Genomic DNA, 14,669 nt, shown 5'->3' on the forward strand with positions numbered 1-14,669 from the left:
TAATCTCTTAACACCCCACCTTTGTAACAGAAGGAGGGCTTCACGCTAGCAGGTGATGGCATCCTTAAGTTGGTCCTGCCGCAATCAGCAAAGAAAGGTGAACAGCAGGAAAACTCAAGGTAAGGAGGGAAGTGGATGCTGAAGGCAGATGATCCAGAGCAAGAAGCCCAGATAACCACTGAACTGCCCTCACTTGGTGCTGGCACACGTGCTCTCCCAGTTACCCAAGCATTCCAGTGACTGGGAAACCTGCAGGCAACCCTATAAAACAGCCTCTCTGTGCGCACAGGGCACAACACAGAGAGTGAATTTCCCAAAACAACGGCTCCAAGTGCCTCCAGCCTCTCTCATCCCAACCCCACAGATGCCAGTTTTCTTCAGCAGGCATTGGGTGTGCTGGTTCATCCCTCCCAAGTCCCCCAAAGCCCCGTTCAAACTCTCCGATCCCCCTGCAATCCTCCGCTCTGCCTATATATAACAGAGACGACGGGTCTCGTTGGCCTGACCAAAATGCAGACAGAGGTAGTGCAAGACCCAGTTCTGCCATTCAACTTCTGTTTGCACAGCTAAAGTAGCTATCCCAGAGAGAAGCCAATGGTTATGTGCTGAATTTCCAATGTTTCGGGTGCTGATGACTTCCCTATTACTACAGTTGCAAACAATTTGCAGTACGTGAGGGTAACATCTGCACAAGCTGAAGGTAACTGTGAGGCTACCATATGTGACATCTCAAGCCGAAAGCTATTGAAATAATGAAGAGAAGTACCTGCACATTTACCAAGGGAAACAAAACCTGGGCAAAAATGGTCTTTTTTTTTCCCCCCAAAGGTCTGCTAAAAGTGCTGAAGGTCATACGTTTTGGAGCACAGCTCTCCTAGCACCTGTAATACACACAAGAACCTGAACGTTGACAGAAGCCACTGAGATAAATGTATTCCAGAATAACATCAAGGGTATCACGGTATCACAGAATCACAGAATCAGTCAGGTTTGAAGAGATCTCTGGGATCATCGAGTCCAACCATTGCCCTGACACCACCATGGCAACTAGACCATGGCACTAAGTGCCATGGCCAGTCTTTTCTTAAACACCTCCAGAGATGGTGACTCCACAACCTCCCTGGGCAGCCCCTTCCAATGGCTAATGACCCTTGCTGAGAAGAAATGCTTCCTCATGTCCAACCTGAACCTCCCCTGGCAAAGCTTGAGGCTGTGTCCTCTTGCCCTATCGCTAGTTGCCTGGGAGAAGAGGCCGACTCCCACTCCACTACAACCTCCCTTCAGGTAGTTGTAGACTGCAATAAGGTCACCTCTGAGCCTCCTCTTCTCCACGCTAAACACCCCCAGCTCCCTCAGCCGTTCCTCATAGGTCAGACCATCCAGACCCTTCACCAGCTTGGTCGCCCTCCTCTGGACTCGCTCCAACACCTCAACATCTCTCTTGAAGTGCGGGGCCCAGCGGGGTACTGTTGGAGACTTTAAATTTGGCTATCCACTCCTATTATATCAGGCCTAAAATTGTATTTTGGGTACATGAACTACTGCACAGCTCAAGACTCTTTTGCTAGCGCAAACACTGGTAAGTGTAAGGACAGGAATCACTCGACCTCTGCACCAGCGTGCCTCCTACCCACCCAGCAGCCAAGGCCACCGCTGCCTCTACAGCAATAATGATGTGCAGATCCTGGTTTTGCCAATGCAAATGCACAGAGTGCAGTCTGCAGGACAAGGTCTGTTCCTCTTCCCTAGTTCCCTCGTGGCTGGGTTTGTAGAGGTTACAGAAACAGAACGGTTTTAAACTGAAAGAGGGGAGATTTAGATGAGATATGAGGAAGAAATTCTTTCCTGTGAGGGTGGTGAGACACTGGCCCAGGCTGCCCAGAGAAGCTGTGGCTGCCCCCTCCCTGGCAGTGTTCAAGGCCAAGTTGGATGGGGCTGGGAGCAACCTGGTCTGGTGGAAGGTGTCCCTGCCCGTGGCAGGGGGTTGGAACTGGATGATCTTTAAGGTCCCTTCCAACCCAAACCATCCTGTGATTCTATGATCATGAGATTAAAGATTCCTACATTTTACTGTCAGCGACACGACCGTGCATGCTGGGTGAACAAACAGATGTTATAATAAAATAGCCACAAACTAAAATTTCATTATTTCATGTTTGCTAGGTAACTTAACAGACTTTAAAACCTTTTTTTTTTTAATAGCTTAATGTTCTGGAGCTTTCTAGCTATTCCCTAACACAGTACTTCAGAACAGAGCAGGTTACTGACATTTGAATAAATGAGCCACTTAATCACAGCCCGGGTGACCTTCCTTTGTTTAACCACAAACACACACAATCTGTTCTGCTCTTTCAAAAGTAACAACATAACCCAACGAGGAGTTCAAGGGTGAAATCCTGGCCTCAGAAGATTTAACAGAGCCACACGAATTTACAGAGCCAGACTCATTTTTTTATTCAGGGTCTGAGATGAAAAGAGATTTCATTCACGGAGCAGTAAAGGGTATTATTTTGCTGGTCCATCAAATAATTCTAAATTGCTTTATTGAAGCAATTTCAAAATTACAGGTGGAAGTTACTTTTGAGTTTCACAGAGACTAAGCACATTAAGAGCAATCTGATTGGCACAGATGGGATTTTCTTTCCAGGCTCTGACCCACAGAGCAGCTACACACACGAGCCTCCACGCAGTGTTAGATGCAGCAAGGGAGGAACACACGCTTTGCTCCACTGTGGATGTGATATCGCCTCTGTTTTACCAAGACCCCATGAAGTAATTCAAGCAACAGCTTATAACTAGTTTTCCCTGCACCATTTTAATCGGTTTACGCTATGAACTGAGCAATCCAAAACAATAACGAAAGGCTGATCTTTGGGGCTGGTTCAAATGTCAAACACAGAAGGAACCCCTCAAAAAGAAATTCATGTCCTCAAAGTCATCCCTTATCTCAATTGCTGTATAGCCCTATAGTGTGTATTGTGTTTTTCAAGAAGGATTTTTCTGGTTTAAGATAGTAGTTTAATTAACATCTCTACAATGGCTCTTTACGTGGACCTGAACCCAACGGTCCAAGTCAAAATCCTAACGCTCACCTTACTAGACGTGTCAATGATGAGCAGGAAACGCTCATCACAAAACCTTGGACTGCTGAAACATGAAGCGGGACTGCGGCTGTACGTTGAGAGCTTCATTTTTATTGAATTCTTATCTATTAAAACGGTTCACTAAATTTCAGTACTAGTCCTCTGAAGTGAAGCGCTTCCACCACCACGTTTGCTGCTGGGGTCAGTGAGCTGTAGGACCTAGTCCCTTATCAGCTCTTCTCTCACCCAGAGAAACTTGCATTTTTTGAAACTGCATTAGGTGAAAGCGAAACCGACCCACAAAAGAACGACTGTGCCACATGACAAACATGTGAGCACCTCCTGAAATGTAAGCACGTGCTCAAAGCCCACTGAAAGTCACAGGGCTTTTGCACAATCCCACCCCGAGCTCAGCGTGCGCTCTCCTGGCAGGCACTCCTCAATCGGTCGTTGTCAGCCAGCTCTCGCCAGCACCGAGCAGCAATGATCACGTATGCACAGTCTGAGCAAGTAGGTTCCTACACAGGAATATCTTTTTAAAAAAAAGAAGAGCAAGCTTTTTCCTGTGCATACCTCAGACCTACCACTAATGAACAAGGTGAAGATCTCCACGGGCACGCTAAGCTTTGCTCTCAACTCCTCCTCTCTTCTCCTCTGCAGGGATTTTTCTTCTGTGCTCTCCTCCTTAACACCACTTCCTTCTGTCTAGCCCAGCCCAGCTCCAGATCTCCCTATACTTTTATCCCCAGATTTCACTTTTTCCTTCAATTTTTTTACCCTATAGGTTTTTTCCCCCCCCTTGAAAACCAGCATGATTTTAGTTTCCTTCATCTTAAATATCACTGCCTAGGACCTCACTTTCACCTCATACTCCCTTCATCCCAGCACTCACTAACCATGCTATTTACAATCTCTGTAGCTTCTCCTCTCCAGTTCCACACCAGGCACACTCTAGTGTAGCTTCAGCTACTTGCAACCCACTCAAACAGATCATACCACACTAGTGACCTTTCCTCTGGCCAACACTCAAAACCACTTCATCTTCACTTTTTTCCACCTTACAGATACCACTGAGAGAATTCCTCATGCTTCTTATTTTAATGTCTTGCTCTTTTGCAAATTTTTCTTCCACCTAGTCCTTCTGCTTCCTAACTTACACAGTGTCAGCTCTTCCAGATTCTTGTCGTGCTCCTCTCAGGGCAAAAAGAAGCTCTATCCAAGGTCTCTCTTTGCCTTCAGTATCAGTTTTTCCCTAGACAGCATCTCCCTCACGCACATACATGCAAAAATTCACCTGTCATCTATCTTTAATCTAGCCCTGTCACCTCCAAATTAAATCCCATCCTATTTCTTTGATATTGCCACATTCAAATCAGTATTCAAGCCTGAATTAAGTCAGAACAGAACTCCTGGTTAGACATTAGGAAAAATTTCTTCACAGAAAGGGTTATTAGGCATTGGAATGGGCTACCCAGGGAGGTGGTGGAGTCACCACCTCTGGAGGGGTTTAAGAAAAGACTGGATGTGGCACTTAGTGCCATGGTCTAGTTGGCATAGTGGTGTTAGGTCAAAGGTTGGACTCGATGATTCCAGAGGTCTCTTCCAACCTCGCTGATTCTGTGATCCTTCTCATCCCACAAACGTTTTCTGCTTTCTCAGCTAAAGTAGATAACACCCTTCTGCCTGTCACCCATAACTTGTAACCCAACTATTTTCCCTGCATCTCTGCCTTCTTCCTTGTTGACCACATCCAGCGGGAAAAGTGCTGGACCACATCGAAGGGCAAGCACAACTCGCTTTCTAAGCCGAGTCCATCCTTAGCTACTCTGCTGCAGCTGACACCATCCATCGGAGAGCAATTCTGTGATTCTGGTATCATTTACAGCAACAAGACAACAGATTCCTTATGCTTAAATAATGCTTGTAAATCACAAAAATAAAAGCTGAGCACTTGCCCTCAAAGGCACACCCAAGCCAAGTGCTGACATCTCCCACCTGTTCTAGTAAAAGCATCCTAAATAATGTCAGAGATTATCTCCACGGAAAGAGGGAAAGGTACCACAGACCATAAACATACAGAGAACATACAAACAAATTAATTTGTGATTTAATACATGGAGTGCTGCAAATCTAAAAATTGTTTCATCTATGTGCACTAAGCCTTCTGGTCAGGAATGAGCTGGCCAAAACTAAGCTACAAGATAATTTTGGAAGGAAAGTATGGTAAGAACAGAAGCAGAAAAGTAAAACCCAGGAAAGATTGAGTAGCAGGAGTAAGGCTTCACCTTGCCATGTAAATTATCTGTATTTTATTTGCAAAATAACAACATACCTGGAGAGAAAAGCAAGAAAACACTACTCAGGAATTCAGCCTTCGATCAAAAGGTCCTTTACATAAAGGAAACGGTATCAACCAAGATCAAACACTGTCCAACACACCAAAAGCAATGTTCTAAGTATGCTGTAAAGCAACTAAAAATGTGTTCTGCTGCTAAAAAGACTAGAACAACTGCAAGCCACAAACATACTGATCAACTCTTGGTTCCAAGCTCTTAATTTTCATCTTGCCTTATGAATAGTTTTAATACTACTTCTGTTTCAGAATACAAGGCAAACTAAACATGCAGCCTCAGGATACCAGACATTGATAAAAGCCACCAGGCAAGAGGTCTAGTGGGACCTGTGCCTCAAGATGGGTTTAGGGTCCCCAGTCTGTAGAGTGTCAACAAACAAATTTATGCTGCCAGCTCTAGAGAAGAAGCAAGCACTCAGTGCTCCCACACAAAGCAGACAGCAGAGAAGCACTTCACAGCCCTGAAATGTTCATTTTTAGTCTTGTCAGTGCAGCCCAAAGAACCACCAGTGGCTGAGGTACAAAAGGCTTCATATCTTACTGCTACATCAAAAGTACATGATCAAAAAAAAAATCCGCTAAGAAAATAGCCTTTTGTAAACATCTGGTGCCAAGCATCAACTATTATACTCCAGGATTTTTCAGTAATCTTGACCAACTCTAAGTTCAGAGAGCAGATAATGCTGTCCTGGCATTCACATCTCATTTTGCAAAAGCTCAAGCTGCAGAGGCTCTTCACAAGGTGCTGACTGCCTCTTCTTCCAATTTACAAAGCAGCTCACACAGAGCTTAAAAAAAGAAAATATAGGGTCTTGGATATTTCTTTCAGTCCAAGCTTAAAGGCAGCTGAAACTGTTTTTAAAAGCTGCCCAAACTCCAGCCTGAGCACACAAATTTTAAAATTAAGGCCCAGTGGTCCACTCTGTGTTCACAGGTATTTCCAGGCTAAGGTCAGGAGAAGTTACTCTTACTCAGAGATGGTACTAGCAAATAATTTTTTTTTAAATATAACAAAAGGTATTTTACTTAACAGTACTATTAGGTACAAAAACATACATGTTAAAAAAAACAAAACAAAACAAAAACCCCCTTACCAAACCTGTGTACAGAAGTGTTTTATCCTTCCCTAAAAGACAATGCTCCACAGGCTCCCTAAATGGCTGTAGAAACACAAATTTTTGTTGTTCCTTCTCTCCACATACCATCAGATTTTACTAAAGTCCTACTTCAATTTTTAAAACTACTGTTGCAAGGCAGACATCAGCTGAAGTGATGAGTGTCCCCAAGACACAGTCAGAACTGAAACTGGAGGACATGCTGGGATGAAGACGATTACCTGGAGAGTGAAGTGGACTGATTTATAAGAAAGCACGGCAAGAACTAAATACAGGCAACTTGACAACGTAACCACCAAAAAGCAAGGGAAAAGCAAATACCAGACAGGGCAACAGCTGCATGGGACAAACTCACAAGCCAAGGAACAGGAGAGAGTCGCCCAAATGTCCACAGGCTGCGGATTTAACAGACTCACCCAGGTCTTTGAAAATGAGACTGAGTAAAATGGTTGTAAACCAGCCCTCTTCAACTGTGAGGGCAGAAGAGTGCTGGATAACCTAAGAAGGTTCAAACAGAAGACCCACATATGAAATATCACTCAGTGTTATGTCCACAGAAGACAAGCAGCAGCCCAACTCCAAGTTACTCACTCATCTGGAAGCTTACACTAATAATTTTAGTCTTCTTGGGCCATTTTTGGCCTCCTTGGAATTAAACCTTGCAAGAGAGGTCAAGGACAACAGAAAGGGCTTCTTCAAATACATTGCAGGTAAAGCCAACACTAGAGGCAATGTAGGCCCACTGATGAATGAGGTGGGGGCCCTGGAGACAGAGGATAAAAAGAAGGCGGAGTTACTGAATGCCTTCTTTGCCTCTGTCTATACTGCTGGAGGCTGTCCTGAGGAGCCCCGGACCCCTGAGGCCTCAGAAGAAGTCAGGATAGAGGAGGAATCTGTCTTGGTAGATGAGGGCTGGGTCAGGGACCAGTTAAGCAATCTGGACGTCCATAAATCCATGGGCCCTGATGGGATGCACCCGCGGGTGCTGAGGGAGCTGGCGGAAGTCATTGCTAGGCCACTCTCCATCATCTTTGCTAAGTCGTGGGCAACGGGAGAGGTGCCTGAGGACTGGAGGAAAGCGAATGTCACTCCAGTCTTCAAAAAGGGCAAGAAGGAGGACCCGGGTAACTATAGACCGGTCAGCCTCACCTCCATCCCCGGAAAGGTGATGGAACAACTTGTCCTTGGTGCTGTCTCTAGGCACATCAAGGATCGGGGGATCATTAGGGGCACTCAGCATGGCTTCACCAAGGGGAACTCATGCTCAACCAACTTGATAGCCTTTTATGAGAACGTAACCCGGTGGATAGATGATGGTAAAGCTGTGGATGTGGTCTATCTCGATTTCAGTAAAGCGTTTGACACGGTCTCCCACAGCATCCTCGCAGCTAAACTGGGGAAGTGTGGTCTGGATGATCGGGTAGTGAGGTGGATTGTGAACTGGCTGAAGGAAAGAAGCCAGAGTGTGGTGGTCAGTGGGACTGAGTCCAGTTGGAGGCCTGTGTCTAGCGGAGTCCCGCAAGGGTCGGTACTGGGAACAGTACTATTCAATATATTCATTAATGACTTGGATGAGGGATTAGAGTGCGCTGTCAGCAAGTTCGCTGATGACACAAAACTGGGAGGAGTGGCTGACGCGCCGGAAGGCTGCGCAGCCATTCAGAGAGACCTGGACAGGCTGGAGAGTTGGGCGGGGAGAAATTTAATGAACTATAACAAGGGCAAGTGTAGAGTCCTGCATCTGGGCAAGAACAACCCCATGTACCAGTACAAGTTGGGGGCAGACCTGTTGGAGACCAGCGTAGGGGAAAGGGACCTGGGGGTCCTAGTGGACAACAGGATGACCATGAGCCAGCAGTGTGCCCTTGTGGCCAAGAAGGCCAATGGCATCCTGGGGTGGATTAGAAGGGGTGTGGTTAGCAGGTCAAGAGAGGTTCTCCTCCCCCTCTGCTCTGCCCTGGTGAGGCCGCATCTGGAATATTGTGTCCAGTTCTGGGCACCTCAGTTCAAGAAGGACAGGGAACTGCTAGAGAGAGTCCAGCGCAGAGCCACGAAGATGATTAAGGGGGTGGAACATCTCCCTTATGAGGAGAGGCTGAGGGAGCTGGGTCTCTTTAGCTTAGAGAAGAGGAGACTGAGGGGTGACCTCATTAATGTTTATAAATATGTAAAGGGCAAGTGTCATGAGGATGGAGCCAGGCTCTTCTCAGTGACATCCAATGACAGGACAAGGGGCAATGGGTGCAAGCTGGAACACAGGAGCTTCCACTTAAATATGAGGAAAAACTTCTTTACGGTGAGGGTGACCGAACACTGGAACAGGCTGCCCAGAGAGGTTGTGGAGTCTCCTTCTCTGGAGACATTCAAAACCCGCCTGGACGCGTTCCTGTGTGATATGGTCTAGGCAATCCTGCTCCGGCAGGGGGATTGGACTAGATGATCTTTCAAGGTCCCTTCCAATCCCTAACATTCTGTGATTCTGTGATTCTGTGATTTTTGCTAGTTCTACAATACTAATTAAATAAGTCCCACAGGTCACAAGGTAGGGATAAAATTCTCAGTAATTAATCTGCTCAAATTGTAACTCAGTCTGATATTCCTGATGTTACAAACAAATCCTGCGATGAGCTTAAGATGCCTGAAGATGTGGAGTGAAAAAAATATTTCAGCACTTGTCAAGCTATAATCAACATTTCCCTGTCATTAAGATGCCACAAGAGCCCAAGAACTGTCAGCACGTTCAGTATTGTAGCTGTGAGATAGCAGCCCTCCCCGAAGTACGGCACATACATGAAGCAGAAGAACAAAACAGGCAAGAACAAAGATAAAAGCTTTTGACCTTTGCTCTGAACTGAAAACGTGAATCAGCAAAACCAGACAGCAGTTTCTGTACTCTTAACGTGCACCTCAGTGTATTTTAAGTCAGTTGTACTCATACTTCATTCTCGTGGGATCAGAGAACGAGGTTCTCCTCCCTCACTCATGGGCTTCGCTAGCGTGAGATCTGGTTTGCTCCCTCCCACACTACGATGAACCAACGTCGTAGCTACCCTTTGGATCCAAAATTGCACGCACACTATCAAATGGGAGTAATTTGGGAACAACGGCTAGACCAGCCCTCTCTTCCATTGTTCCTCACTGAAGAGGAGGGATCAGAAGTGTATGTGTGGCAGGGAGGCAGTGGACAAACAATTGCTGTTTCTACCCTCCTCCTTCTGGAAGAAGGGTGTGCATATTGAGGGAAGGGGGAGAGTGTTGAAGGCAAATCTCCACCCTCACTCACACTTTGTTTAGGAAAAGGGAAGCATAAGCAAGAAGGGGCTCAGTCACCTTCTCTCCCACTTTCTTCTGCATGTGTCAAGAAATGAGAAGCAGCCCAGACCTCCCTTTCCCCTGTCTCTGTATGCCAGAGTGGGAATGCCCAGATTCCCCCTTTCCTTCAGGAGCATGTGCACAGGGAAAGATGCCCAGCTCCCTTTCCAGCTGGAAGCAGCTGAAGAGGTGCCCAGTACACCCTTCCCCCATGATCCCGTACAGTGGGTGAGGGTTTCCCAGTGCCCCTCATCCTCTGGCTGGGGGGTGCCCAGTGCCCCCTCTCTCAAGTGCACAATGAGGGATGCCCACGCCGCTTCCCTTATGAGCGTGCCTAGGAGTGTAGGATGCCCAGTGCCGCGTTCCCCCCCACCGTGTCCAAGATTTGGAAGGGGACTTGCCAGTCCCTCCTCGCTCAGGTGTATGTTAGAGATGGGCACCCAGGGTCCCCTCTCCCTGGAGGATGTTTTGTCCTGTATCCCTCATCCCCAAGCGCACACAGGCAGCGAGCGGTGACCAGTCCCCTTGGCTGGACTGGTGTGATGGGGAGCGCTCAGACCCCCATTTACCCATAGGGGTGCGCCGGAGGGGCTGGAAGGGCTACAGGGCTACCCACGGGGAGGGGGGAACCCAGTGCAGGACCCCTGTGCACACAGGGGGTGCCCAGCACCCCTTGTTGGGGAGCGTGGGAGGTGAGGGGCAGCCCAGCCACCCCCCCACGGTCTCGGTGCGAGGGCACCAGAACCCTCCGGTCCCCGCGGGAGGGGAAGAGACCCCCCCGGTCCCCGCGGGAGGGGAAGGGACCACCCCAGGTCCCCGCGGGAGGGGAAGGGACCCCCCCAGGTCCCCGCGGGAGGGGAAGGGACCCCCCCAGGTCCCCGCGGGAGGGGAAGGGACCCCCCCAGGTCCCCGCGGGAGAGACGGCAGCACTCACGGTTCCAGTAGATAGGGTAGCTCTCCGCGCTGGCCACGTCTACCTCGTAGAGCCCGCTCCGCACGCACACCGGCTCCACCGCCGCCGCCTCGCCCTCCCGCGCCTCGCCCGGGCCGCCGGCTCCCAGGGCGCGGTAGGCCAGCTCGAGCCGTAGCGAGTCGTAACCGAAGAAGGGCTTCCAGGTTCTCCGGTCCTCCCGGTAGAACCAGCGCACCTCCTCGGCGCCCAGCTCCCGCACCACCTCAGAGCGGGGCCGGCCGCCGCCGGGCCGCCTCCTCTCGGGCAGCGCGGCGGCCGCCAGCGAGAAGCCGCTGCCGCCGCTCTCGCTGCTCGCCAGCCCCGCTCCCTCGCCCTCGCTGCCGGTGCCCGTGGAGTAGCGCAGCGAGGCGCCGGACTCGGCCGAGCCGAAATCGAAGCCGCCGCCGGCCTCGTCGCTCAGGCTGGGCTCCCGCGGCGGGGCGGCCACCGCCTCCGGCTCCCCCTCGGAGGAGGAGGTGGAGAGCGCGGCGCGGAGCAGCGGCGCGGAGCGCTGCTGGGGGCGGCGGGGCGGGCGGGTGAATGGATGCTGCACGCCGCGGCTCGCCGCCGCCGCCTCCTGCTCCGCCGCCGCTTCCCCGTCGTCGCTGGCTCCGCCGGGCAGGTGGTGAACCATGCCGCAGCGCCCAGCCCGGCGGTTGCCAAGCGGTTGTCGGCGGTTGCCCGGCGGTTGCCGCCACACGCCGCCCCGCTCGCTCCCGGCCCGCGGCTGCCGCAGCCGCCTCCGGCTCCGTCCGGGCGGGGGCGGTGCCGCATTGTTACGCGCGCCGAGACGCGGCCGGGGGCGGGGCGGGGGCGGGCCGGCGGCACGCGGCCTGCGGGGCGGGCGTGAGGGGGGGCCTGAGGCATGGCCGGCGGCCGCGGGGGTGGTGGGTGTGAGGCGCCCTCGGACACAGCCTGTGTGTGTGACACCCCCTCAGACATGGCCTGCAGCCCCGTGGGTGTGTGTGACACCCTCAAACAGTCTGCAGTCCCGTCTGCATGTGAGGCACCCTCAAACACAACCTACAGCCCCATAGGCTCCGAGGAGACCTTCTAGCACCTTCCAGTACCTGAAGGGGCTACAGGAAAGCTGGAGAGGGGCTTTTTACAAGGCATGGAGTGAAAGGACGAGGGGGAACAGTTTTAAACTGAAAGAGGGGAGATTTAGATGAGATATGAGGAAGAAATTCTTCGCTGTGAGAGTGGTGAGACTCTGGCCCAGGTTGCCCAGAGAAGCTGTGGCTGCCCCCTCCCTGGCAGTGTTCCAAGGCCAGGCTGGAAGGGGCTTGGAGCAACCTGGTCTGGTGGAAAGTGTCCCTGCCCGTGGCAGGGGTTTGGAACTGGATGGTCTTTAAGGTCCCTTCCAACTCAAACCATTCTATGATACTGTTACAAGAAGCACACATATTTCCCCTACAAAGATCTGTCCTGGGTCTGTGTGTGCACGTGAGGCAGTGTCACGGTTTAAAGCTGGGCCAGCTATTAACCTGGTGGCAGACACTCTCTGTTAACCCTCTCCCCCCCCCACCCTAAGGGAAAGGGAAAAGGGAGAGAGACTTACAGGTTCAAAAGTTAAAACAGTTTTAATAAACTATAGTAATGAAAAAGAGTATAATAAGAATAATAGAAATAATCAAATATATACAAATATATATACAAAACCAAAATCGAGAGCTCCTCCTCAGGCAGAGTTGCTTCCCCCAACACGGGCAGAGGGGACAATGCAGTAGCTCCTCCTGCCATCACACCTGCAGGCTTTTAACTGGAGAATTGGCAAAGCTGGTACCAATCAGTGGGAGACAGGAGGGCCCATCCCTCCTGGGCCCCACCTCCAGGAGGCAGTGGGTTAGTGATAAATAGGAAAGTGAGAATGACGTGTATGGGATGGAATACCTCGTTGGTCAATTTTGGGTCACCTGCCCTGTCTGCTCCTCCCTGCAGGTGCGACCCCCCTTCAGCTCTTCACTCGTAAGCAGTGAGGAATTTAGCAGTGACCTTGGTTTCTCTAAGAATAATTGGCCTGGTTTGGGCCAAACCAGGACATTCCACCCCTTATTCCATACCATTCACGTCATACTCAGATCACCACTACCTTTTCATTTTCAAATATATATATACACATATCACTAGTTTATGATTCATCTTTATGCAAAAAGTTCATCAAGTTCATTTAGTTCAGGATTGAGGGTTTCCACCCCTGGGGCAGTCGATTCCAGGTATACTGGATACCTCTCCAGGTAAAAGCAAACTGTGGCCTGCACTTTGGTGCCAAAGGAATAGAGAAAAATGCATTAGCAATGTCTATCGTGGCATACCACTTGGCTGCCTTTGACTCCAGTTCGTATTGAAGTTCTAGCATGTCTGGCACAGCAGCACTCAGCGGTGGCGTAACTTCATTTAGGCCACGATAGTCCACAGTTAATCTCCATTCTCCATCAGACTTTCGCACTGGCCATATAGGACTATTAAAGGGTGAGCGAGCCATGCCAATCACTCCTTGATTTTCTAATTGTCTAATCAGTTTATGAATGGGGATCAGGGAGTCTCGATTGGTGCGATATTGTCGTCGGTGCACCGTGGTAGTAGCAATTGGCACCTGTTGTTCTTCAACCTTCAGCAACCCCACAACAGAAGGATCTTCTGAGAGGCCAGGCAAGGTAAACAGCTGTTTAATGTCCTCAGTCTCTACAGCTGCTATACCAAAGGCCCATCTATACCCTTTTGGGTCCTTAAAATACCCTCTCTTGAGGTAGTCTATGCCAAGGATGCACGGAGCATCTGGGCCAGTCACAATGGGGTGCTTTTTCCATTCATTTTTAGTTAGGCTCACTTCGGCCTCCAATACAGATAACACTTGAGATCCTCCTGTTACTCCTGAAATACTGATAGATTCTGCCCCTTTATGATCCGATGGCATTAGGGTGCACTGTGCACCAGTGTCTACCAAGGCTCCATACCTTTGTGGTTTTGATGTGCCAGGCCATCGAATCCACACAGTCCAATAAACTCGGTTGTCCCTCTCCTCCACCTGGCTGGAGGCAGGGCCCCCCTAATTAAGAAATGGATTCGTGCTGCTCACAGGGACTGGACCTTCATTTCTCCTATTCACACTTCGGAAAAAGGGATTTGAGGCCCATCTACCCTGACTGGGGTCCTGCTTACTGGTAACTGGAGCAGCCATCCTTCTAGAAAAATTCTCTCTGGTATTTCTTTTAGCTTTCAACTCACGTACTCGTGCCTGTAGGGTACTGGTAGCTTGTCCATGCCATCTGCTCATGTCCTCCCCATAACCACGCAGGGCAAACCACAGGATACCTCGTGATGTGTTCCGTTTCCTTTGAGCTGGTCCTGTAGGAGAGCGTTTTCTCCTAACAGCTGCAACGCGCGCCTGTGTAGGTAGAGAGTCAAGTTTATTCTCGATCCTGGACAGTTTGTCTGACAGTTGTTTAAATGAGTCCTTGTTTTCCTTAGTCAGCTTTTCCACAGCCGGGATGCGTGCCTGCAGTGGGGAAGAAATACTATCTTCATACTGTCGCATACAGTTAGCCATTTCGCCCACACTAGATCTTGCCATAGCATCTTCTCCCCATACTAATATTGACAATGTATGGGTATATGTCGGTGGAGCATTCTTCACAACCTTCCGGAACATGGATCGGTTGCATTCCACTTCATCAGGATCTACAGGATCTACAACTTCCCGTGGGTGTCTATAAATAATCTCTTGCACAGCTAGTTCTCTAAGGTAGTTAATACCTTTTTCTATAGTGGTCCATTTGCTTAGGTGGCTCATAACATCATCTTTATAGGGATACCTGCTCTTTACAGCTGACAAGAGTTGCCTCCAGAGACTG

At 49.7% G+C, this 14,669-nt stretch overlaps 1 protein-coding gene across 1 annotated transcript in view; it reads right to left on the reverse strand.

The window, feature by feature from the left end:
• Positions 1-14,365, reverse strand: part of LOC137661793 (phospholipase DDHD1-like) — a 68,761-nt gene extending 54,396 nt beyond the window's left edge. The window contains exons 1-2 of the mRNA XM_068397414.1: positions 14,346-14,365; positions 10,798-11,648 (exon numbers count right to left, since the gene is read on the reverse strand). Of these exons, the coding sequence (XP_068253515.1) occupies positions 10,798-11,648; positions 14,346-14,365 (871 nt within the window). The remainder of the gene's footprint in view (positions 1-10,797; positions 11,649-14,345) is intronic.
• Positions 14,366-14,669: the final 304 nt, after the last annotated feature.

The sequence above is a fragment of the Nyctibius grandis genome, chromosome 4 (genome assembly GCF_013368605.1).
Source record: "Nyctibius grandis isolate bNycGra1 chromosome 4, bNycGra1.pri, whole genome shotgun sequence".
Lineage (NCBI taxonomy): Eukaryota > Metazoa > Chordata > Aves > Nyctibiiformes > Nyctibiidae > Nyctibius > Nyctibius grandis.